The sequence below is a fragment of the Lytechinus pictus genome, chromosome 9, assembly GCF_037042905.1.
Source record: "Lytechinus pictus isolate F3 Inbred chromosome 9, Lp3.0, whole genome shotgun sequence".
In the NCBI taxonomy this organism is placed as follows: domain Eukaryota; kingdom Metazoa; phylum Echinodermata; class Echinoidea; order Temnopleuroida; family Toxopneustidae; genus Lytechinus; species Lytechinus pictus.
This window is the reverse complement of record NC_087253.1, coordinates 4,139,257-4,167,207: the sequence shown is the minus strand read 5'-3', so window position 1 is coordinate 4,167,207 and position 27,951 is coordinate 4,139,257. Positions and strand designations below refer to the sequence as shown.

At 36.3% G+C, this 27,951-nt stretch overlaps 1 protein-coding gene across 1 annotated transcript in view; it reads left to right on the top strand.

The window, feature by feature from the left end:
• Nucleotides 1–24,328, top strand: part of LOC129268417 (glycogen [starch] synthase-like) — a 28,014-nt gene extending 3,686 nt beyond the window's left edge. The window contains exons 3-14 of the mRNA XM_064104517.1: nucleotides 14–205; nucleotides 1,013–1,204; nucleotides 3,202–3,346; nucleotides 3,857–3,974; nucleotides 4,769–4,889; nucleotides 7,481–7,647; nucleotides 11,104–11,296; nucleotides 12,539–12,665; nucleotides 13,652–13,809; nucleotides 15,478–15,579; nucleotides 16,367–16,450; nucleotides 18,033–24,328. Coding sequence (XP_063960587.1) covers nucleotides 14–205; nucleotides 1,013–1,204; nucleotides 3,202–3,346; nucleotides 3,857–3,974; nucleotides 4,769–4,889; nucleotides 7,481–7,647; nucleotides 11,104–11,296; nucleotides 12,539–12,665; nucleotides 13,652–13,809; nucleotides 15,478–15,579; nucleotides 16,367–16,450; nucleotides 18,033–18,143 — 1,710 coding nt within the window. The 3' untranslated portion in view covers nucleotides 18,144–24,328. The remainder of the gene's footprint in view (nucleotides 1–13; nucleotides 206–1,012; nucleotides 1,205–3,201; nucleotides 3,347–3,856; nucleotides 3,975–4,768; nucleotides 4,890–7,480; nucleotides 7,648–11,103; nucleotides 11,297–12,538; nucleotides 12,666–13,651; nucleotides 13,810–15,477; nucleotides 15,580–16,366; nucleotides 16,451–18,032) is intronic.
• Nucleotides 24,329–27,951: the final 3,623 nt, after the last annotated feature.

The following is a 27,951-nucleotide window of genomic DNA, read 5'->3' as shown; positions in this document are numbered from 1 at the left end:
CAATTTTCTTTAGGCTGTGTTTGGACGCTGGTTGATAGATGGTTCACCCAACGTCGTACTCTTCGACATCGGGACTGCAGCTAAATTCCTGGAAACCTGGAAGAACGAGCTCTTTGATCTCTCGCACATTGGGGTACCATGGCATGACAAGGAAGGCAATGATGCCATCATCTTTGGCAATATGTGCACCTGGTTTTTGGCTGATGTAAGTATTGGGGGTCAAAGGTCACTCAAGTTCAAAGGTCATATATTTTTCTCATGGAATTTAATGAGGTATTTGATCTCTCATGTATTGGAGTACCTTGGCATGACAAGGAAGGCAATTATGCCATCATCTTTGGCAACATGTGCACCTGGTTCTTGGCTGATGTAAGTATTGGGGGTCAAAGGTCAGTCAAGTTCAAAGGTCATATATTTTTCTCATTGCATTTAATGCATTTTATGGGGTATTATTATTATTTTCTCACATATTGGTGGACACTACCTTGGCATGACAAGGAAGTTAATGATGCCATCTTTGGCAACGTGTTCACTTGGTTCGTGGCTGATGTAAGTATTGAGGGTCAAAGGTCATTACAGTTCAAAGGTCATAGAATTTCTCATTTGCCATGCAGACATTAGAGAAGCTTGAATAGAATGTCATTGGCTGGGATGGCAGCTTTTATTGTTGGTTCTCATTGATATCACATCTGATAATGCTTGGCATTTTCAGCATATCGGTCGAAGGTATGCCCTGGAATGGAAAATTGACGGGGTTCCCTCAAAGACACATGCCCACTGACCAAAATAAACAGAGATTTAAGTATGAGTTAGAGCTGTATTTAAATGCCTAGTTGCGTGCAGTATAAAAGACATCACCGCATTGGTCAGAGCTAGCTCCCCCCCCTGGATAAAGATATACATATATCTTACCATAAAATACTAAATCATTGTAAAATAAGCACTTATCATCACGTTGAAATCATGATAAAGATAAAAGATATGCACTCACCTTTGCCTTTTAATCCCATAGTACCGTGCGCAGTTTGAGGAGTGGGAGCGCCCTCTATTGATAGCCCAGTTCCATGAATGGATGTCGGGAGTTGGTCTTCTGCTGTGTCGTCTCAAGCACGTAGATGTCTCGACGATCTTTACCACCCATGCCACGCTGCTTGGACGCTATCTCTGCGCTGGCAATGTTGACTTCTACAACAATCTTGATAAGGTAGGTGGTAAACGGCTAAATTTTTTTTTTTTTTTTTTTTTTAAGGGTCTACTTTTCATGACTAGGGACAGTGATTTTCCGTTTCTAAAAATTGCCTTTTCCGTTTCAGAAAATCTCAAATTCTGTTTCAGCATGTCTTAAAACGGAAATTCCGTTTCCCCATAGACTTTGTGTACATCAAAAATTGACAATTCTCTTTACATAGAAAACCAATACGCAATGAGTAGCGATGTTAAAATGCTAGCGCTGCTCAAAATTTGCATCTACCAATGTACTAACATCGCTTTAAAATCCATTTTAATCGAGGAGATTCGAGCTAAAAAAACTATTTAGAGAAACATAATCAACATGAATACATTATCACCTTTCATATTATTAGCATTATTTTATTGTTAAATGGGATTTTATCGCTAATTTGCGGACTTTTCGGACATGTTTTGAGCAGTCGACGACTTCCGCCTATCCGCCATTTTGGATTTTTTTAATCACCGTGATCATTATATTATGACCGAACGCAGAGGGCAGCAACACACAGCCATATTATGCCTTATATGCGGACGTAAGTGTAAACTAATTTAGATACGATCGAGTGATAGAGAGGCTCGAGTGTAGTTGGGATGTGTTGATTGTCATGATTGTTGTTGCAAAGTGAGATCGTGTTTTTTTCAGTTGATATTCGTATTTTGGATTAATTTCTGTTGCTATTTTGTGCATTTTGAGAAAAAACATGTTTTCCGTGATTTTCCGTTTGAAAAGCCACTTTCCGTTTCAAACCGCCGATTCCGTGAATTCCGTCCGTTTTCCGCGAGAGCGGAAAATCACTGTCCCTACATGACCGACTGCCTATATCTGCAATATTGGATAAGCATTAACATTGCAGTGAACGGGGGAAATTTGGGGGCTTTTTTTATTTTCCACGGCTCTTTTGAGCATTTCGGGGATGAAATTGCCCCGAGCCCCCGCATATTTTTTTCCCCTGGTAGGTGGTTAGAAGAGTATTTTTGAAAATGTCTTTCTTCCTTAACATCTGGGTCCCGTAACGCAAAGGTTAGCGATTGATCGTATGCTTGATTTTCACGATTGACTGTACATTGTTGTCTATGCAATCAATTGTATAAAAATGTACTACGATCATTGCTAAGTTTTGTGTTACGGACCCCTGGTCTTGAGAAACTGCTGGGCCCCATTTTTATTAAAGACACTCTTGACCTTTTATGGGGAATGAATTCAATAAAAAAAAAAAATTCTGACATCAGAATTTGTGAATTTGTTCATGAAGTATTGTCTTTAGCTATAGCAGATGAAAGAAGAGACTAAGCTTTTCAATGATAGGTCTTATTATTTTTGTGATTAAACTCTGGTTAGGCATTAATAATTCTCTTTTTTTTTCTCTTGGATGCACTGTATATAGAATGTCAACCCTTATATGTTGAATTCCCAATTTGCAGAATGAAGAACACATCCCCTTAGGATTTATCTTATAGATAATCAATTATTACCCATGTAATACCAGAAAAGTACCAGCTCCAAGCATAAAGGCACCTTTATGAAATGGAAAAAAGTTATATTTTTGTTCCTCATAATTTTTCTTCTTCTTTTTTTTCAGTTTAATCTAGATAAGGAAGCAGGAGATCGGGGTGAATTTGTTCATGAAGTATTGTCTTTAGCTATAGCAGATGAAAGAAGAGACTCTAAGCTTTTCAGTGATAGGTCAATTGTGTTTAATATTATGTTTGTGATTAAACTCTGGTAAAGCATAAATGAGTTTCAGATTTATTTTCTAGGACGTGCTGAATATACTAGGTCAACCCTTTATGTGTTGAAACTTTGAAGTTACAAAGTGAATAAAATTTCCCATTTTTTCAGGATATAATCGTATGGAGATTATCTACTTTGTAATCCCAGTATTAAAAGTTCTAGCTCCAAGCAAGACGGCACTTTTGCAGAAAGGATTAAACAAAGGTATTTTTTTTGTTTCTCTCAATCTTTTTTTTCAGTTTAATCTAGATAAGGAAGCAGGAGATAGGGGTATCTATCATCGATACTGCATGGAGAGAGCTGCAGCCCAGACCTCTCATGTCTTCACTACCGTATCAAAGATCACGGCTGACGAAGCGGAACATCTACTCAAACGAAGACCGGGTGAGAAAATGAGGTTGATGATGATGGCGGAGTTGGTGGTAGTGATGGTGGTAATGATGATGATTATATTGAAGGAGGATCAAGATGATGATGATGTTGGTGATGATGATAATGATGATGATGGTGATGATGATGATGATGGTGATGGTGTTGATGATGGTTATGATGATGATGATAATGAAGATGATGATGATTATGATGATGGTGATGATGATGATGATAATGATGATAGTGATGATGATGATGGTGGTAACAATGGATGATGATGATGATGGATGATAATGATGATGATGATTATGAAGATGTTGGTGGTGATAATGATGTTGATGAAACCATAAGCCACCATACATGGTGGTTCTTTTGGTTCCGTTATATTGTTGTTCTAGTGGGGTGTTCATGTGATTTTACTCTGATGAGTGTATATCAAGAAGCTTTAGTATATCCTTGTTTTATGTTTTTTTCTGATTGTGTAGTACCAATAATTGATTCATGATATTGTTTTAATTTCAGATGTGATCCTTCCAAATGGGTTGAATGTGGTCAAGTTTCAGGCCATTCATGAATTTCAGAATCTCCACGCCAAAGCAAAAAACAAAATTAGTGACTTTGTCAGAGGTCATTTTCATGGGTAAGTTCACATTACGTCAAACCCTCGTTGCAGAATTCGCCACCGCAGCTAATGGTTTTGCTACGGTCCTATCTATACCCCGATAACAAAATCCTCGTTGGAGGAACCAAGATGTTTCATTCCCAGCGCTATCAACCCTGAATCGCCCGATAATCCCTCTTACGTAACGTTTCTCCTCCGCAGGAGCAAGCCCGGGGTTAAACTATAAACAACAGCTGTGATATTACGTAAGAGCAGCTCTGCCCGTAGACAGATTAGTGGGCCTTTTGGAATCAAGTTATTGTATTTGATATCTAATCAACTTTTCAAAAGCATATTGTATTAAGAAATCCAACGTTAATTTGTTTTCAATTTCAAGTTTGGTGTTAAAGTTGTAATCTTGATGTCGGGCTGAATATTACAAACTCGTCATCACCACTAATGTCGTTAAGAACCTTAATCACTACCACCACCAAAACCATCATCACCATCATCATCACCATCATCATCACCATCATTATCATCGTCATTGTCATTACCATTATCATCGTCATCATCATCGTCATCATCATCGTCATCATTGTCATCATCATCGTCATCATTGTCATCATCATCATCATTGTCATCATCACCAGCATTATCGCCACCATCATCATCATTATCATCATCATCACCATCATCACCATCATCGTCATTGTTTTTATCATCTTCATTGTCATCAGCCTTTTAATTCCCTATAACCACCACCACTAATATGATGATAATGATCATTACCATCACCATCATCACAATTAACACTGACTTTTTCCTTGCAGGCATTATGACTTTGATCTTGACAAGACCTTATATTTCTTCATAGCTGGTCGATATGAGTACAGTAATAAGGGAGCAGATCTCTTCTTAGAAGCTCTTGCCAGACTGAATCACTACCTCAAGGTAATCAACAAAATTACAATCAAATCATATCAGTGTAAATCTATTGAAATCTATGCACAAAAAAATACAATTGATTGCAGATATTAGTTGTATTACCAGGGCCCCGTCTTACAAAGAACTGCAATTGATGTTATCAACCACAATTATTGAAAGCCGGCAGCGTCAACATCTAAAATGCATAATTGTTCAAAATATTTTCTAGATATAATGTATATTCATACATTAATCATTTCCTTGAAAATTAAGTGGACTTCTCTTTGCTTACAAAGGACATTGTGCAAATTTCCTGTTGAAAAAATTATGACAGTGATGGATTTCCATATCATTGCGATTGATTGGATCAATCGTAAGTATGGAAAGCCAGCAATGTCAACATCTAAAATACAAGTTTGTTCGAAATATTTTATAGAATTTATGTACATTCATACAGTCACTGTTTTCTTGACAATTCCATATGCTTCTCTTTGATTTCAAAGGACATTGTGCAAATTTCCTGTAGAAAAAATTATGACACTGATGGATTTCCATAGAGTTAAATTTGATTAGATCAGTCGTAACTCTTTGTAAGACAAGGCCCAGGTTTTACAGGGTTCTGTGGTAGTTTGCTGTGCAAACCCTTCACTCAAGGTAAATGGTCTGAATATGCAACCTGAAGCTCCTGCCCATGACTTGTGTACACAATGTCCCTCGCGTTCAGAAATTGAAACGGCAAGTTGTATTTCTGCTAGTCTTGTATGAAGACCCACGTATTGATAACAGTTTCAGTCAGGGTCTGAATCTGCAGACTTTCTGTGGGGGTGTTTCAGGGAAATTTTTATGAAGAAAAGTTACACATTACCTTTTGAAGGACTTTGTTATGAAGCGACATATGAGATTTACCAAGAAAACTATGGGAGATCGTGCTTTCGCCTATTTGGAATGGTTTGCCATATGTAATTAGATCCTCTCCATCAGTAGAAACGTTCAAACTTAAAGAGAAATTCCAGTAGTTGCAGTAAACACTGATTTCATGAGAAAGTCTGTAAAACCAGGCTTAATTGTCAGTATATCATCGAGGATCTAGATCTGGTACAGTTACATAAACTGAACTTTGTGAAATCTTGAAATCTACGCTGAAAAATGTTCAGACTGAACTTGCCCAACACAGATAAGCGCACGTGGGACTGTGTATAATTATCGCTTTGAGCGTCGGGCCCGACGCTCTACCCGAATCCTGTGCTTATTTGCTGATTTCTCAGCAATTACACAATTTCTTCCAGAATCCTTTGGCACATGCGTTTTATTTATACAAACAGACACTTTGGTGGTCATTTCATTGGATTCTGTATGAACTCATTTTGATATCGTTACCAAAACTAGCATTTACCTTTAAGCTGAAGCTTATCTTTTCAACTAATCCCCTTATATTCTCTTTTTCCTTTTCTAAATATGTTTTCAAGCATTTCATAAGCTCTTAATTACAGCGCAGTAGAATATATACACATCGTTTACGAATAAGTATATTGTTATTATTATATGAGATTGTGAAATTGATTTTTTTTTGTAAAGAAACTGAATGGTTTCCAATAATGAGAATAAGATTGCTGCTAAAAGTAATATTTGCTCTGAATTTGCTTTTTAGAAATTGGAGTAACCCATGATCGTTCCCCAAGTAAGAAAATACCCCCTATGTCTCATGGTCTCATGTACATTGTAGCAATTTTTACCCCCCTTTTTATACATGAAAATGGGTACAAATTCACCTTAAAAAACAACATTTATTGCATTTTAAGTACACTTTTACAAATCGCCCCTTTTGTTTAAATTTGAATAACACAAATAAAAAAACAATTTTGTGTTTAAAAAAAATTTACGCTATTAAAGAAAATATTGAGTACATCATCAACAAAAAGGACCATTAAAAAAAAAAGCATGTACATTTATGATTGCCAACCCTCATTCAAATGACAACGTTTTTTCGAAAAAGGAAACGATCATGCATACACATGAAATCTACATCATGAAATTGGAAACTGAAGCCTTGATTAAATTATTTTGTTCTTTTGTCCAAAACATAATTGCTATTAGGGGTGATTTCTGAGTACTTAAAATATCAACCGGTAACACTTTGAAGTAATATATTCGCAATATTTTTTACACAATGAGTTTACATGTAATGCCATTCTTCTCATTCTTCCTCTCTTTCCCGCTCTCTCCATTTTCGAACTTCTTTCCTCTTTATTACCCTTTCCTCTCTCACTTTCTTTATGTTTTCTTTATCTTTTCTTGGATATCAGTCTCTTTATTCATTGTCAAAATATCTATCCGAATGATTCCTATGTTTATTGTGTATATTTGTATATAATTTATAAGTTGTTTCTTTTTATTTCTTTTTTTTTTCTTTTTGACGAAATACTATTTTGTTTTTGTTTATTTGCTTATATTCCTTGCATTGTATATTTGTCTTGTATCATTTTGTACTTCTTGTTATGAACAAAATATTGGCAATTGCCAGTGAAGTTCTAATAAATTCAATTCAATTCAATTCACATGGTCAGTATGAATGACACCACTGGGATTGATGACGGAATGTGATATTTTCTATTTGGTAGGCTTCAAAGAGCGACAAGACGGTTGTTGCCTTTCTCATCATGCCAACGAAGACCAACAACTTCAACGTTGAATCGTTGAGAGGGCAGGCTACATGTAAACAACTCAAAGAAACGTCGGCTGAGCTTCAAACCAAGATGGGTCAGAGACTATTTGAAACAGCCCTAAGGTAAGGCGTTCAGACGCTCCACACAGTGCGATTAAAAACGATATTTAGCCCTATTTTGTAAACTCAAAGAAAGGTCATTTCAACTGTAAACTAGGATGTGTCAAAGACTCTTTGAAACGGCCCTCAGGTAAGGCGTTCAGACGTTTCACAAAGTACGATTTTTAAACGATAATCAACTCTAATGTGTAAACCAAGATGGGTCAGAGACTCTTTGAAACGGCCCTTAGGTAAGTCCTTCAGACACTTCACTCAGAACAATTTAAGAATGATATTCAACCCTATTATATAAACAACTAAAAGGAACAGCTGAACTACAAACCAGCCTGAAGGCGAGTTGTTCAGGTGCCTCACGAAATACGACTTTCCTAATTCCTCTAGAGATTATTTTTCTAAGCAAAACAAGGTTTCTACCTCAGTGTCATAATTATAAAACTAAGTCTTTTTCTGAGTTGTCTCCATTTTGTAAAGTTGTTTTAAATAAACCTTTTTGCTGACACTAAGCATAAACATTATGAGATGAATTGATTTCAACCAGTAAAAGATAAATAGTGATATATTTCCTTCAGCAAGAAACTCATCCACATTGTGCTGCACTCAACCCAGGTGAGGTGAATGGGTACCCGGTAGGAAGAAATTCCTTGAATGCTTGAGTGCCTAGGCAGCTCGGCTAAAGCTGGGGTAATAATAGCAGGGCCCGCTGGGAGAACAGTTTTCGGAACTGAAGTGGCTACCCTGGCTAAATATACCTATATTATTATTATTATATCAATTTGCATTAGATTTGTACATGAAACCACTATTTTGAGCAATTTGGGGTCTGATGCACACATACACAATATGACATAACTCAGAACTGAACTTTTTGGTTTTTTTAAGATAATTTTTTGAAAAGAATGTTTTAATGCATTGCTGTAGCCGAACCGCCGAACCGCCGAACCAAACGGTAGTTCACCGAACATGGCACTTCCGAACCGAACAGAACCGAACCGAACACTAAGACTTGGTTCGGAAGTTCGGCCAAAAAAAAAAAAAACGGCTTTCAGCTAATAAATTTATAAGTTTACACCCTTTCTAATCATTATATTTGCGCATTCTCTATTTAATCTTCTTTGCAATTGTATGTTGGAAGTATGCGCTTATTTTGCGGTTACTAGATTTTGTTTTCATTTTCATGTTGACATTGTGGTTTTTACGGCCCTGATTAAAGGGATGGTCCGGGCTGACAGTATTTATAGTTTAATAAATAGAGTAGAATTCACTGAGCAAAATGCTGAAAATTTCATCAAAATCGGATAACAAATAACAAAGTTATTGAATTTTAAAGTTTAGCAATACTTTGTGAAAACAGTCGTCATGAATATTCATTAGGTGGGCTGATGATGTCACATCTCCACTTGTTCTTTTGTATTTTATTATATGAAATTAGGTTTATTCAAATTTCTTCCTCCAAGAACTAGAAAAATTGGATTGACATCTGATTTAGTGCATTAGATATTTATTGCTGCAACTTATTTCATTATAAGGGAGACAGATTATTCACACAAGTATGAAATAATGAAAAAAATATGATTATATGTAATAACATAAGAAAACGGAAAGTGGGGATGTGACATCATCAGCCCACCTAATGAATATTCATGACGTCTGTTTTCACAAAATATTGCTAAATTCTAAACTTCAATAACTTTATTATTTGTTATCCGATTTTGATGAAATTTTCAGTATTTTGCTCAGTGAATTCTACTCTATGTATTAAGATATATATATTTTCAGCCCGGACCATCCCTTTAAGAAAGGAGATCCGATGAATGTTGCGCGAGCTTGCGCTATAATCATTTTACTGGCTTTCATCATCTCTCGCTCTGTGGCCGAATCGCCGAAGCATGGTAAAGAAAACCAAAACTGTATGAGTGTTCATTGGTTAAATCTAATTATCTAAAATATTGTTGTTTTTAGGTGGCAAACAAGATTCTTGTTTGAAAATCTTCAAAGTATTTTGAATGAACGAGCTCAATAAACTGAAAGTGAAAGATGAAGTACCATTAATATTACGAATTACGATACGATGTGATTAAGATCGTAACTCGTGTATTGTTGCGGCGGAGAATAAAGATCTGATTGAGGTGATTGACATTATTATTGAGGTGTCGGCTCGCTACTGTCTAGTTTTCATGATTTTAGAGAGAAGTAAAGAGTTTTGAAAACGAGAGATCCAGTGAAAGTGGGAAATAAAGTGAGTGACTGTTAGAGATGGAAAGGAAAGACGCAAAACAAATAATATAGAAATGAGATGAGGTGAAGTTATCTTTTGTATTATTAACAATCAGATGAAAATAAAAATCAAACACTCATGAATGATTACGGTATAGCATATAGCAAGATCCCCTTCCCCTCGTTGACAAGTTGAATGAAGATAAAGCCATGCGGAAACATTCATCTCTTGGGGGAAAATGACCCCCAATCTTTACTTTTTTTTTTCCTTTCTTATCAACTTCTCAAATTAACCACAAACAATTCGATGATCACTCTACTCCCCCTGTCCCATTACAGTCGTAAAACTTTGCATCCCCACTTGGTCTGTACGTTCATGGCCAAATGAAATCTGACCAATGAAATCATAGAAATCTCGGGTCAGTGAGCTGAGTTTCGCGAGCAGACAAAGCACGTGGCTGTATGTACCGATGCGACAATCAGCGACATGCGATTGGTGGTTTAGTTCACCCATCGAGCCAATTAGCGAAAGGCACATTACATAAGCACGCTTTCTTTGACACGCCCCTGGCCCTACTATGCCTACAGTTCAGTGCACTGGCGCTGGCCGCCTTGTATGTGATGCAATTGCCAATCACGTTTGGCCGGACTGTATATATAAATATTCATGAGCTCAGAGTCCCGCTAGGACTGCATGCGCTGGCCTAGCTGGTACGAGTCGAGTGCGAGCGTAGTTAATTTGGCAAGTATCCAAAGTGTGGTCCAGGTATGGACGACTAGGAAGAGTCGCCATTTTAGAACTGTGAGTTACCCAATAAATCTGTCATCAGATAATCAAATTCGAGATAACAGTAGATTCGTTGAGCGCTATAACTTTCATAGTTTCATGTCAACAAGATAGAGATAAAATGGTTTGATGTGACAGAGGTACACGCGAGCACATGCAGTCAATCAAGTACAAATTGTCTACCGGTACGCTACGTATACCTGAATGAACTATAGCTTTATCAGTCTATCATTACCGAACCCCGAACCGAACCAATGTTCGGCAAATTTCTGCCGAACCTTGCCGAACCGAACCGAACCCGAACATGGCGCCTGACTTGCAGCACTATTTTAATGGCCCAAGGTCGGTGTTCTTTATGTATGTAGGTGTAAATGCGTTAGTGTGCAAATACTGCTTGGTGAACACAGGCTTGCACAGCAAATACTCTCATGATGATATTTTGTCTTTCCAATACTTAGAGGTGAGATCATCAAACCTGAGGACCTACTGCTCTCTGAAGACCTCGTGAAGCTAAAACGTTGCATCTACGCGAGCCAGCGTCCTAACCTACCGCCCATCTGCACGCACAACGTCATCGACGACCATCAGGATCCTGTCCTGTGTAATCTTCGCCGTCTAAAGATGTTCAATGAACGTCATGATCGTGTTAAGGTATGATGGATTCTCCATAAAAATTACACGAAGGGTGATTTCTCTTCAAATTCTAAAAAAAAAGCCCGTACAGCTGCAAAAGTTCCCTTGTAATTTTCGACACAAAAGGTCATTTGTCTTTAAAATCTAAAAAAAAATTGCAGCTGCAAATGTTCCCCTGTAAATTTCCACACAAAGGGTAATTTGTCTCTGTAAAAAAAAAATAGCCCCTACAGCTGCAAAAGTGCCCTTCTAATTTTCCAAACAAAGAGCAATTCGTCTTCAAAATCTAAGAAATAGCCCCTATATTTGCAAAAGTGCCCCTGAAATTTTCCAAAGTCTTCAAAATCCAAAAAGTAGCCCCTACATTGGCAAAACTTCCCCTTGTATACTTGTATTTACCACAAATGGTAATTTGTTTTCAAAATCTAAAAAAAATAGCCCCTTATATTTGCAGATGTCTCCCAGTTAATTTTCACATAAAGGGTTATTTTTCTTCAAAATCTTTTAAAAAAAAGTGTTCCAGTAAAAATATGTCTGTTTTGTCGTAACAAAATATCATGTAGTATGAACATATGGAAAGGTGATAGCCCCTCTATGCAAAGTGTCCCCCCCCCTCCCCTGTGCAATTATCTTATTGGCCCGTATTGTGAAGTCAGGTTTAACTTAGACCATGGTCTAACTCTGTGCTAAACTTATGGGAAGCCAAAAGCGTCAAAATTTATATTAAGTTGTATGTTTCTTGTGTTTACTGTGCTCTTTCCTGATTCTTCAATGGTGAAGACAATCATCTATTTATACTTCCTAGATAATTATGAAAGATTTGAGAGCCAAATGAGCTGAAATATGATTTCTCTACTGTTAGTGATTTATGTAACAATTGGCTATCCATACTTAAACCACAACTTTAAACCTGACATCAGAATACGGGCCAATCGTGTGTAGAAATCATGAAATGACAATTGCTTGGGTCTTTGGATGAGGGTGATCTTAACCAGATCAATTGTCTCTTAAAAAGTCAGTGGGTTATAATGATACCACAGAACTATTTCATTAATTGCACTTCTCAAAGATATCTTGCTTGCAATATCATTCATTTTGAAACATTTATATTCTTAGATCTCTCCACATCAGAACATTATTTTATGCTGTGGAAGGAAGAATGTGACAAAATAATCATTCAACTTTGAGCACAGTTAACTTTGAGCACAGTTATCAACAATGTATAAGAATCAAATGTTTTGATTGATTTTGTTTTTTCAGGTGATCTTCCATCCTGAGTTCCTTTCGTCAACAAATCCACTGTTTGCCTGTGATTACGAGGAGTTTGTTCGTGGATGCCATCTTGGCGTCTTCCCTTCTTATTATGAGCCGTGGGGGTATACACCAGGTAATACAGACCATTCTTAAGTCTAAATGGTGGTGATGAGGAAGAGGAGGATGATTTTGGTAGTGGTGATGATAATGATGATCGCGATGATGATGATGATGGTGATGATGGTGATGATGGTGATGGTGATGATGGTGATGATGATGATGATGATGATGATGATGATGATGATGATGATGATGATGATGATGATGAGGATGAGGATGAGGATGATGATGATGATGATGATGATGATGATGATGATGATGATGATGATGGTGATAATGATGTTGATGATGATAATGATGATGATGATGATGATGAGGATGATGATGATGATGATGATGATGATGAGGAGGAATTGAGGATGATGATGATGATGATGATGGTAATGGTGACTGAAGTGATGATGATGATGGAGGTTTCGCTGGTGGGGGTGATTAAGGTTTCAATGATGGTATTGTGGATGATGAGTTTGTAACAATCAGCCTGACATTAACACTACAATGTTAACACCAAATGCTAAATCACCAAATATTATTTGGTTGCTGTGACAGCTGTGCTGATATGAAATTGGCCAACACCAACATAAAAAGCTTAACACTGAGCTTCAAATATCTGAATGTTTAGTCACCTTTTTATTTTGGTACTGTGCTGGTATAAAAATCTGCCCATCATTAACACCTAAACACCAAACTTGAAATCCCCCACTGTCATGTTATCTTTAAAGTTTGGTGCTGTGCTGGTGGAAAAGTCAGGACCGCACCAACAGCTAAATGTTAGCACCAAATTAAATCAACACTTAAAGGTGAACACTGAATATAAACACCAAATTGTTAACACTGAAATTGAACAACACCTAAAGGTTAACACTGAACTTAACACTAAATGTTTAACACTGAACTTAACAGACACCATAATGTTAACACTGAACTTTACACCAAAAGTTTAACACTGAACTTAACCAACACCGAAATGTTATCACCAGTGTGTTATTTATTTTTCAGCTGAGTGTACTGTGATGGGTATACCCAGTGTTACTACCAATCTCTCCGGGTTTGGCCTGTTCATGGGGGAGCACGTAGCAGACCCGACGTCCTACGGGATCTACATCGTTGATAGACGCTTTAAGAGCGGCGAAGAATCGATTCAGCAGCTAGCCGGGGTAAGCTTGCAAATATAAGGAATGAGATATAATGGCGATAATAGGATGGTGGTGATGTTGATAATGATTGAGATGATGATAAGGATGATCTATGGGAGAAGAAATAGCAGACCCAATGTTCTACCGGATCTACATCGTTGATAGATGCTTTAAGAGTAGGGAAGAATCAATTCAGCAGCTAGCCGGGGTAAGCTTGCAAATATAAGGAATGAGATATAATGGTGATAATGATTGAGATGATGATAAGGATGATCTATGGGAGAAGAAATAGCAGACCCAATGTTCTACCGGATCTACATCGTTGATAGATGCTTTAAGAGTAGGGAAGAATCAATTCAGCAGCTAGCCGGGGTAAGCTTGCAAATATAAGGAATGAGATATAATGGTGATAATGATGGTGGTGATATTGAATGAGATGATGTTATGGATCATGATGTTAATGATGGAGCACATAGCGGACCCGATGTTCTACGGGATCTACATCGTCGATAGACGCTTTAAGAGTGGCGAAGAATCGATTCAGCAGCTGGCCGGGGTAAGCTTTACCAAAATGAGGAACGAGATATGATGATGATAATAATCAGAGATGTAATTGAGGTCATTGGCTCCGATTTACAAGGCCGCTGGAGACGACCTCCCATAGATTTTGTACACGTGGCCGGGTCGATGACGATGACAATGATGATGATGATGATGATAATGATGATAATGATTGTGATGATGATGGTGATGATGGGGATGATGATGATGATGATGGTGATGGTGATGATGATGATGATGGGATGATGATGATGGTGAAGATGATGATGTTGATGGTGGTGATGATGATGATAATGATGATGATGACGACATCGACGCTGACGGCGATGATGATGATAGTAATAATAATACTGAGGACAATGACAATCATGATAATCATGATGGTGATGATGTATATGATAATGATATTAGTACCAATAGGAATAATAAAAAATAATAATGATTTACTTAAACCAGCTTTTATTCGAGGTGGACTCAACCTTTAAAGGAGAATGAAACCTTTGGAACAAGATAGCTTGTGTAAAAACAGAAAAATCAAAGAAACAGATCAACGAATGTTTGAGAAAAATCTGATAAATAATGAGAAAGTTATGAGCATTTGAATATTGCGATCACTAATGCAATGGAGATCCTCATATTGGCAATGCGACAAAGATGTGTGATGTCACTTGTGAACAACTCTCCCCATTTCTTAAGTATATATTTTACTTAAAATGCCTCTTTTATCACATCTATCAGTAGATCATGTGATCTTTCTATAGGAAGGCATGTAATACAGATTTTTAAAGAATACATCATGGTTAAAGAGTTTGTATCACCATAAGAAAAAGCAAAAGAGACATTTTGGGGGTATTTCATAGTCCATCAAAGGGAAAGTTGTTCACATGTGACATCACACATCCTTGTCGCATTGCCAAACGGAGGATCTCCATGGCATTAATGATTGCAATATTCAAATGCTCATAACTTTCTCATTATTTGTCCGATTTTCTCAAACTTTCTTTGTTCTTATTCTTTGATTTTTCTGTTTTGACACAAGCCTACTTGTTCCAAAGGTTTCATTCCCCTTTAATGTAAAAATTATGATATATATACCATAGCATTAATAATTTTCTGTTTGTTTTACAGTATATGTTTGATTTCACACGGCTAAACCGAAGACAACGCATCCTGCAAAGGAATCGAACAGAGAGACTGAGCGAACTTTTAGATTGGAAGAATTTAGGAGTGGTAAGACAATGCTCTCTATGTAATATTAAAGTGTTGTGGCTCATTGGATAAGTCTCCGGACTTTGAACCACAAGGTCTGGGTTCAAATCCCACTGCAGCACTCACACTCATTTGGCAAGGCGTTTATCTACATTTGCCACTCTTCACCCAGGTGTAGTAAATAGGTACCTGGTAGGAAGGAATTCCTTGAATGCTCGAGTGTCCGATCAGGGTAGCCGTGCTTAAGTCGGGGTATTAGCATGCAGCACTTTGAATTATTGTATTAAGTGCTATATATAAATGTTTAATTGAATATATTCAGAATAAAATAGGTTTGAACAATGTTGAACAGAGATGCTGGATGAACTATTTCTTGGAAGAATTTATTAGTGGTAAGACAATACTCTTCATGTAATTGAATATATTCAGAATAAAATATGGTTGAATTATTTTGAACAGAGACGTTTTCGTCCATTATTCAAATTCACAACCAGGGCCCCATCTAAAAAAGAATTACGGTTGATCCAATCAATCTTAACTCTCTGGAAATCCATCAGTGTCATAATTTTTTCAACAGGAAATTTGCAAAATGTCCTTTGTAAACAAAGGAGAACACATCAAATTGTCAAAAAATCTATGAATTTATGGATATACATTCATATCTAAATTTTTTTTAAACAAACATGCATTGTAGATGTTGGCTTTGCTGGCTTTCCATAGTTGCGATTGATTGGATTAATCGCAACTATTTGTAAGACGGGGCACAGAACTATACTTTATCTTTTATCCATGTATATTGTTTTAACAGTATTATCGTAAGGCTCGCTATGTAGCACTCAACAAGACGCATCCTGAATTATTTGAAGGACCAGAGAATGGAGAGGAAAGAACGGTAAGTTATCTTTTCTTGTTCTTCCTCTTTTTCTTTTCCTTCATTTTGTCTTCTTTGTTTTATTTTTGTTTACCTATCCTCCTCCTCCTCCTCTTTCTTCTTATTCCTCTCCTTCTCCTTCTCTTTCTTCTTCTTCTTCTCCTCCTCCTCCTTCTTCTCCTCATTCTTATTATTATTATTCTCCTCCTCCTTCTTCTTCTTCTCCTCCTCCTTTATTTTCTTGTTCTTGTTCTTCCTCTTTCTCCCTTCTCCTCCTTCTTTTTCACCTTCTTCTTTACTTCTCCTCCTCCTATTTTTTTTCTTGTTCTTGTTCTTCTCCTCCATCATCTTTGTCCTCTTCTCTGTATTGTTCTTCTTGTTATTGTTGTTTCAGTGTTTCTTCCTCTTCATTATGTTCTTGTTCTCCTACTTCTTCTTCTTCTTTTTCATCTTCTTCATCATTGGTCCATTGTAAATATCAATCGTATCCCTCTATTTTGAACCCCCAGATGTTCCGTTATCCAAGAGCAGCCTTTATGTTCTTGTTCTCCTACTTCTTCTTCTTCTTTTTCATCTTCTTCATCATTTGTCCATTAATAATAATAATAATAATAATAGCCAATTTTTATAAAGCGCTTTTCCCTGAATGGCTCAAAGCGCGTTACAGCATATTATTACCCCGGTCATTGGATTCATTTCAATCCCGCACGAAAAGTGCACAATATCCACTCCCTGGGGAGCATTCCTTGCATTCATCGCAGCCTCATTATGGCGCTGGCAAAATCAAACATACAATATCTTTCGCATCCTACCGGGTACCCATTTAGCACCTGGGTCGAGAGTGGCAAAGTGTGGATTAACGCCTTGCCAAAGGACGCTAGACCGCGGTGGGATTCGAACACACGACCCTCTGTTTACAAGGCGAGAGTCAGAACCACTACACCACGGCTCTTCCACTGTAAATATCAATCGTATCCCTCTATTTTAAACCCCCAGATGTTCCGTTATCCAAGAGCAGCCTTTATGTTCTTGTTCTCCTACTTCTTCTTCTTTTTCATCTTCTTCATCATTGGTCCATTGTAAATATCAATCGTATCCCTCTATTTTAAACCCCCAGATGTTTCGTTATCCAAGAGTAGCCTTTAAGTTCTTGTTCTCTTTCTGCTTCTTCTTCTTTTTCATCTTCTTCATCATTGGTCCATTGTAAATATCAATCGTATCCCTCTATTTAAACCCCCAGATGTTCCGTTATCCAAGAGCAGCCTTTATGTTCTTGTTCTACTACTTCTTCTTTTTCATCTTCTTCATCATTGGTCCATTGTAAATATCAATCGTATCCCTCTATTTTGAACCCCCAGATGTTCCGTTATCCAAGAGCAGCCTTTATGTTCTTGTTCTCCTACTTCTTCTTCTTCTTTTTCATCTTCTTCATCATTGGTCCATTGTAAATATCAATCGTATCCCTCTATTTTGAACCCCCAGATGTTCCGTTATCCAAGAGCAGCCTTTATGTTCTTGTTCTCCTACTTCTTCTTGTTTTTCATCTTCTTCATCATTGGTCCATTGTAAATATCAATTGTATCCCTCTATTTTGAACCCCCAGATGTTCCGTTATCCAAGAGCAGCCTCGGCTCCGCCATCACCAAACAGCTCTCGTGCATCCACACCAATCCCCGACGATGACGACGACGATGAAGAGGAGGATGAGCATTAACTGTCAGGCAGTCCACTGCAGAAAAACCAAAACTCTTTCATACAGTGGACCAGATAGCACCCCAAAGAAAACTATTAAGGATTGGGTACAAACCAACATGAAAAAGCATATATGGGACTCATCATTCTTAGCAAGCGTAGGTACTGCCGTGAAATGATCTGACCAATGCGGTGATGCATTATAGGATTTTATGTGTCATTTTGAATCAAACTTTAATCTCTATAAAACACCCACCAGGCCACCTAGCTTGATGTACTCTTGAATTTACTTTAAGGATCGATTGGTCTCTAATAATTACTATAATAAAACCCTACATGAAATTCTATGTGTGGGTCTGATTCGGTTAAAGGTATGTAGTGTGTAATGCATACATTTCTGTGTTTACTTGATATGAATATTTGTCAAACTGAAATGATATTTCTATGTTATCAAGTCAAATTCTATGAATTGATGAGAAATAGATAATATGTATATTGAAATTGTCCTGCTGTCTTTATCTTCCATTTCACTTCATCTGCATCATGGGTCAACTTTCATTCATAAGCACTGCCATTGGCACTTAATCTTCTTTCCAAAATACATTTAGGAATGCTTTAAACATAATCTAAACGCTTTGGCTGTTTGCTCTGAGCCAATCAGATTCAAGGATTTTAGTAGCTTATAACAATTAGTGATTTTTTTTTTTTCTCTGACAGTTTAGTTCTGAGCCAATCAGATGCAAGGATTTTAGTAGCTTATAACAAATATTGAAAGTCTCTGACTATTGTTTCATGAAATGCTCCTTTATCTTCTTTTCCTCGGACAATTTACACAACTTTAGTATAAATCCTGACACTAAAGATATTTTTGAATCTGAATTACTCAAATATTGCTCTTATTTCATCCATCATGATGTATAAGAACTAGGAAATTTTCTTGCCTTGAGGAAATCAGGGACCCATTGCAGAATGAATTTCGTCTGAATGCAACAACAACAAAAATCAAGCGCAAGTCCCTGGTACATGTATTTCATTGGGTTTAAAATCAAGTTACGTTTGAATTTCTAAGTTGCATTTGATCACAACTCTTTCTGCCAAGGGCTCCCAGATCCATTGTTGTGATATCAAAACTTATCTGAAATTAGCTGTGGTATTCAGTGAGAAAAGATTGAAATCATCTGGGCCTCCCCTACTTTGTAGTGGAGTGGTCCAGGAAGTGTATTCAGATGTTATGGTAGGAATATGGTGATTCGGACTGTTCCATTATTATCAGGGTAGGCTATTAGAACTTAGGAGCTTATGACCCCCCTCCCCCCTGCCACTGCATCTGCAAAGTTCAGCAGGAGAGCGCTACCAAACAGGGAGTTCCACAAGGTTGTGCTTTGTCACCAGATCTGTTCAATTAGCATATTGAAATCATTTCAATGCATCAATTGTACAATGTCAAATTGCTAGGTTGTCTCTACGAAGAGCATTTTCAAACAGCAGTGGTTCTCAGACCGGTAGAAGTTGGTTCCTAGATCATCGGTTTTTGTTTCTTTATAACTTTGATTTAATAAAATCTGAATGTATATTACCATATTCCTCAGATCAGGGAAGCTTTGGTAGTATAACCACGCTCAGGGGATGCATGCAACTGTCTGTAGTCGTCTCTGAGATTTATTGCTCGTTTAATCCCCCTTATTGTACAAAGAAGATGCAATAGCTATGGGTGAATTTCTTTGATAAGAATTATTTGTCGTGTCTGAAGAATGCGCAATCCATGTACATTTCAGAAATCTTGGATATTGTGAAATATCTGACATCTTTACAAGGCCAAGAACCCTGTTTCATAAAACATGCTAACGCTCACAGAACTAGCAGCAAACATGCTCTGAGCCAGTCAGATTTGCTTGATTTGAGTCACTTATAACAAAAGGCTTTACTTTGCCATCGATAGCAAGTCTTATGAAACAAGGTCCTGACTAATTTCTGAAATCATGATACAGGTTTATGAATAGAGTATAGATATTTGTGTGAGTTTACTATGGTTGTTCATGAAGAAGAATGTTTTTGCAGTTGATGTAAGATAAATACGCAATTTTGCATGTGTATTAATAGAAAGAATTGCATGCAATAATTATGTACTATAACATATGTGAAATGCTGCAGAAAACTGCAGGTTAGGTTCAGTGTATGCTCGTGTAATGTACAAATATGTTGGTGTTGAAATGTTTATATTTTGTTATCTAGAATAAACTTGTATATTATAGTTTCATCAATTCTTTCACTGAAAGTGAGAACTGTGTTTTGTAACATGAATAATGCAATCGATCATACAATTGACATCGATCATTATCCATGGCAAACTCTAAGGCGGAAGAGTTGCAATTGATTATAAATTGGATTGTACTCGTTTGTCTTATCTTGTTACCAAAAAGATTAAATGATACAATTGATTTCAATTGTAGTTAATCATGTACTCGTAGGTTATGGTGGTATTTGTGATTTATTGCAATTTTCTGTGTTACAGTGCAGTGGTTTGTGTTTTCTTCGTGTTTTCCCGTCCATGAAATGGGATTATATAGGTGAAGTTTGTAGTTAGACTTCAGATGTACAATGTACTTTGTAGGTGAGTGGTTGAATGGCTTGATTTGAGATGTCTATGTCCTTGAGGAATTGGTGTCATTCATTATCGTTAAGAGCATTAACGTTATTATCCTAGAAGGAAGTAAGAAGAGTACCGAAGTGGTGACGTCACAATTTTTTTTTTAGCATTTCAGCGTATTTTGGTAGAGCATGATGCAAACCCCCACTACCAAAATTTGGTGGGAATCGGTCCAAAGGGGCCTTAGATACGACCTCATGAATATATAATTAGCCCCCATTGAAGTCAGTGAATTATTGGCCTGGTTCTAAATGTTAGGAACCAGGGCAATAATACATTAATTCGATGGGGCTAATTATGTATTCATGAGGTCATATCTTGGGGCCCCATGGACCGATTCCCACCAAATTTTGGTAGTGGGGTTTGCATCATGCTCTACCAAAATATGGTATCGAAAATGCTGATATGCTAAAAGTGGAAATTGATGACATCACACTTCGGTACTCTATTGCTTCAATTTGAGATGTTCATTATTCTCCTCTTTCTCCTTCTTCCTCCTCTATTTCTCCTCCTCCTTCCCCACCACCAATAGAGAGTGTTTCCAATCACCATGGGGATGGATTCTAAAACGTGGCAAATCTATTGACATTGCCTGCCCACATAACAATGAAAAGCTGAGAGGTCCTTGTCGAAAATTGGTGAACCGGGACAGCCGACTGTCGTAAAATTCTGAGCCGACAAAAAATTGTAAATATGCCGCTTGTCCAGAGTCATGGACGACACTGTTTTTTTTATTCACCGATTTTCGACAAAGACTGCTTTGCTCTGAAGGGCTTTTGACTATAGATTCGCTTTGTTCCAGAAAGCGTCTGCATAGTGGTAGCAAAAACTTTATATCATCTCCATCACTATCACCACCACTATTCTCCCCTCCTCATATTCACCTCCCAAAAAATGATAAAAAGCAGACTTAGCCAATTCTTATCCCTTCTTCTTTTTACCATATTAGGGACAAGCAGCTTCTATTTTTATAGCTTATAACTATATATACATTGTATTTGAAACAGCATTACACTATTCATATTAAGCACAAATTATTTTGCCCATTGAGATATGTTATTTGTATTTGTGTGACTATGGTTGGACTATTTTAAAGTTTCTAATTTTTGGAGTAAATCTATTTTAATGATTTTAACAATGTGATTTAGAGTTCAATAATGTTTTCAAACTTTATTTTGTGTTTTACATATCCGTTTATTTTGTAAATTAGATTTAAGTACATTAATTGCAATGTTCATTCAGTTTTAAAAAGTGTTTCCTGTTTTATTTCTCTTATTCTTAACATCCTTAAAGCAGCTTTAAAAGAGGCAGTGAAATTAATCAATTTTAATTATTCAGGATTTTGTAGTCTTATGCAAGGTAGTATGTAAGAGGGTAGTTTTATTAATTCATTCATCGTGTCATCATTACTACTTTTATTGATTTGAATATTATATTGTATAAATATATTTTGAAAAACAGGTTTGCTTTTGAAATAGAATGAGTGGTAAAAATTGTATTGAAACTTGAGTGTGTTAAACTGAATTCATGACAACTTGTACTTTAAAATGTATCAAATTATTGTTTTGTTTTTTTTATTACTGATTTGTAACTTTTTCAGAAGCACATTCATCAAACAGTGTATAAGTTTTGTCATTGTTATTTTCACAATTTTATCTTTATTATAATGATAGTGACAAAGACGATGATGATGATAATTACTATTGTAATTGTTATTTTAAACTGCTATAACCATTAACATCATTACTTATTTCAAATACTATAAGTATTATTTTAGTCTTTATTATAAGGTTCTGAAATTCATAATGGTTACCATTCATGAAATGACACAGAAAACCAATGGTTATGGCCGAAATCAAAGATAAAAGATTCATATTTCTTAAATATTTTTGTGAACATGTTTTGAATTTATTTCATTATCTGAAAAAAAAATCTTCTTTTTCATTGTATTGGTGCTCTGTTTTAACTCTGAATTTGTATGAAGGATTATGTAGTACTTATGCCCATTGTCAAGATGTTCATCTGCTTGTGCTGAAAGCCTGAAACCAAACCTGTGGGGTGTTTCACAAAGATATAAGTATGACTTAAGAGTCGCACTTAAATGCCTAGTTGCGAGCGGTATGAAAGGCGTGACCGCATTGGTCAGATCATGATAAGAGGACGCGCACTACTGCGTATTGATCAATAACATTGCCCGTTGCATATCACGTAGGCATCAGCATTTAAGTGTAACTTAAGTCATACTTAAATCTTTGTGAAACACCCCCCTGGTGTATGTTATTAGAAGGAATTCATCGAGTGCTGTGCACACTTAACTGTAATTATCAAGCACATCCAAGGCTCCATTGCCTAAAAGTTACTATTATGGTAAATTTGCAAGCCAATGGTAACCACCATGGTAATGCTGATCAATAGCCAATCAGAATTACGGATTCCATACAAGTTTACCATTGGATGGCAAAATTAGCATAATGGTAAGTTTGATGCAAGAGGGCCCAGGATTTATTTAGCTTATTGGTATGCTTTTTTGTAGATGAAGAATATTAATTGAAATTTAAAGAAATGTTAGAATATTATGACATTTGATCTATTAACAATATTTGTTTCACTATGTATGTAACCTCTTATGATAGTGCAAAGGGATGGAAAATTTTTGATCGTAACAAGGAAATCAACCAATAATAAAAGGGTTTAATAAACATTGATAAATGAGAGAAAAAAAAATTATGAAGGTTTTGATAAAAATCCATCAAAGAATGATTAGAGTTGTGGATTTTTAAAGTTTTGATTTTGTTACATCATAGATGAGCAACTCCTCATGCTGTGCGATATAAATTCCGCAAAAATTCGATTTTCTATTTAAAAAAAATGAAAATGATTTTATTTTTGAGGGGGATATATCATTAGACGCATTTCGAAACCCCTTCTATAAGATTTTTATAATTTCAAAAATGTGAATTTATGGAATTCAAATTACTCTACATTATGTATGGGGGAGTTGCTTGCATATGAGGTCATAACTTAAAATTTCAAGAAGTATAACTTTCTTATTCTTTAATGGATTTTCATCAAATCTTCACCAACATGATTATCAGGGTAAACCAACCCCCCCCCCCCTCTTATCAACTTTTCTTTCCCAAATCATCACACCAGATGTTTGTTAAAGAATAGGTGACACGACATTTACTCCTGTGACATTTGCTCCGGTCTTAATATCTCAGAGGGCATAGGGTTAGGATTGTAAGTTTTTCGGTTCAGATGAATGTAAAGATTAGGATTAGGGTTTATTTAGTTTTGGAGGTTAGGTTATATGTTTGGCTTAAAGATGCAGATTTTTCATCGGAGCAATTGTCGCCGGAGCAAATGTCATGGAACCGTTATAAAATATATAGAAACTAAACATATGAAGCTGAATAACCTACATGTATGTTCACTTATATTGACATGCAACATTATATAATGCATGTCTGCTCATGTTGATATACTTTATTTGCTGTGTGGGTAAAAGGTGAGATGATGGATATTAAAGATATATTATATTAAACATAGAATGTGCTTTATTATGATTTTGTTGGGTATTTTCTTTGGCTATTTTGTTTATATTTATCCATTGGGATACATAATTGTCTGTATTCGTAAGTCAAGTTTAATTTAAACTCTTGTCTTAAGTTGTTATTATTAATATTATTATTTGTTTGGCATCACCCGTGCCTGGTTTAACTATGGAAAGCCAATTGTGACGGATATCTCTAATAGTACAAGTTCACTTTGTAAACTCATTTAACACTCGAATCATTCTTAATTGACTAGGAATGATTACCGAAATGGTTTTCTTCATCATTAAAACAAAACATGACGAAAGAACCAAGTTAAGATAGGAAACATAAATTACATCAATGCAATTTTGAAATTCTGGGCTTACCATAATTTTAACCGAGACCATGCAAAACAAATTATTTACATGATTTGAGGTCAAATTTTGCTTTAGCTGAACAGATTTCTTTTCCCAAGAGATCCAACTTAGGCGGATTGTAGTCTGCAGGCACAGACCCTTGGCTTTCCCAATTTGCTTAGTGCATACTGCAGTGTCTGAAGTGGTGAGACTAGATTCACTATGTACTGTGACTGGCTCTTATTTGACAAAAACAGAGATTCTAGAGTCTAGTCTTCATTCTAGACATGGTATAATTGGTTAAAGTGTCAAATGTGAGTCTGTGCTTGCAGACTATGCAGATTCTACTCTATTTTACTATGGTTAGATGGTAAATTGCCAATTTGTCTACTGCCAACTCGTTCACTCACCACACGGTCTACTTTCATTTCATCTAATGCCATTCCGTCCATCAACATTTGGTCTAACAACCATTTGGTCCAATCATCACTTGGCCTAATCACCATTTTGTCTCTTAACCAGTTGGTCTAATATTCATTTCATTTTCATTCACTTTGCACAATTAACACTCCAATTAGACCAAATGGTATATGGACTAAATGGCTATTGGACCAACTGGTTATTAGACGAAATGGTGAGTGGACGAATTTGCAATTACATGTAGACCATATGGATTATAGACGAACTGATGGTAGACCAAATGATAGTAGACGAGTTGACATTAGACGAATTAGAAATAAACCTTTTGCTATCCGGGGGACGCGGAACCGAGGGGGGGGGGCGGGCTTCAGCCTCTCCACTTTTTTACAAAACCGTGTATAAAAAGGTCAGCCCCACATAGCAAAGTGTTTATTTCCAATTTGTCTAATGTCAATTCGTCCAATTGCCAACTCGTCTCGGGGCCCCAGCTTACTACTGTGCATTGACGCATTACACACTAAAACTCAAGCTAACGTTGTTTTGGTTGTATTTCAAAGAATACATTTGGTACATTTATTTCTCATTAATTTCAAAATCTATACACTTGCAATACGCAATATGTTCAGAGTATGAACTGTGGTATGCTTGACGTTTCATAAAATAAAATGATATAAATTTGATAATTTCAGTTTTAAAAAAATGAGGGGAGGGAAGACAGAGAGAGAAAGGGGGGGGGGGGGTAAAGACAAGTGACTCCTGGCATGAGAGATGTCAAAATTATTTAGAGATTAAGAATGAAAATTCAGTACATCCCTGCCTGCCAGTTACAGAGAGAGAGAGAGAGAGAGAGAGAAGGGTTACATTCCACAAGTAAAGAAATACAAATACTGAATACTAAATCTCTGACATTTTCAAGTCAATTTCAAAATGAAAATGTAAACTGATAATAGACACATAATAAATATGTGGAGATGTTTGCACAGAAAATGTCACACTTTAGGAAAATTGAAGCAAATTATACAAAACAATTACATTTACTAGTTTTGTCAAGCCCCAATACTGATCCGTGAGCACAATAGAGAATCCTCTTTGCACTATATACAAGCAACTTGAGAAAACCACATGTTATAACCAACAACCCACATTTATGTATAGTTGGAAAATTGATGTACTGGTAATCATTAATTTCAAGCAGTTGTCCTTAATATGTGAGGTAATTGTACATTGATGGACATGGTTTTATATCACATCACGATCATACAACATGTAAACAATACACATTTCTGTAACTGATACACAGAGATCAGGCTCTCATTTTATCTATTACATGCAGTGAACTGGTATTGACATAAATAGTATTAAAACTACACCATCAGTGTTAACACTACACCATTAGTGTTACAAGAGGACCACACCAAGCACATGCAGTAAACTGGTATTGACATAAATAGTATTAAAACTACACCATCAGTGTTAACACTACACCATTAGTGTTACAAGAGGACCACACCAAGCACTTTACACCAGCATTATCAAAATTCAGTGTTGAACACCAATTGGTGTAATTATAACATTTATTCTAATACTTTGGTGTTAGGTTCAATTCCCAAGGTGTATTTTAAACGCCGGAAATTTTGTCCTTTTGAAACACTTTCTGAAGTAGTTCTTAACACCTTACTGTGGCTTTTACATAAAACATGCCTCACAAAGGTTTAGTTAGCCCCCTGGTCTGAAATTAAGGTTTAAAACTTGGTGCATTTCACGAACAATGGTCTAAACCAGACTAGTCCAGGGTTTAAATTTCAGTCTGATATTTGTGATGTATTCCAGTTTATATAGCCTGCAGGCACTATAGCTGATCACACAAATTAACTAGAGCACTTTGATTTCATGCTATTGCAATTATTTCCATTTGCACCACCAGGGGCCTGTCTTACAAAAAGTTGCAATTGATCTGATCTATCGCAACTATTGAAAGCCAGCAACGTCAACATCTAAAATATGTTTGTTTAAAATAATTACTAGAAATGATGTATATCCATACATTACCTGTTTTCTTGACAATTCTGTATGCTTATGGATTGTTGGATTTCCATAGAGTTACGATTGATCAGATCAATTGTAATTCTTTGTGAGACGGGACCCAGATAACACCATTTGAAGTGGGCTTAACACAATGAAATACATGTACACATATAATCAAAAAGTTTCATCACGTCAGACACAGTGGCCTCATCTTTGGTGATAAAAGCCAAAACACTACCAATACAATCTTATTATTGCTTGAATATGCAAATAAAGTATGTCTTCAGGAAATAAACATCAACAATTATGTATTATTCTAAGATCCAATAACTGCCAATTCCAATTGAAACAAAAATAGAGTCTAGTCCATGTACACATGTCATTAAAAGCTTTATCCCTTACCTTCATATAGAAATGTCTTACAGAGTAGCTCCATAAAATCTTGTGTCCCAATTTTCTGCCTTTTTCTGTTCATGCATGTACTTACATGCGTTTGTGATGCATTGATAAACTGCTTTCAAATTATAATTTTAACCACAAAGATGTGGATGGTTGTTGTAGCATAGTGAATAATAATGTACCTATAAGATATCCCTGAGGAACAGAACTTATAAGAGGTTTTTGACTGGGTTGTGCCCCGGAAAATTCTGCTTTATTACTTGTATTACATATTTTACATAAAAATAAAATTCATGTTCACATATATACTATATATCTGACTAAAAATTGTAATGATGGCAAAATATTTTTATATTAAATAATTATAAATTCCATTACATATTACAAAATTTCAGGATTTAACCCTTTCAACCCTGAATTATTTGGGACAGTCGTGACCCTTGCCCC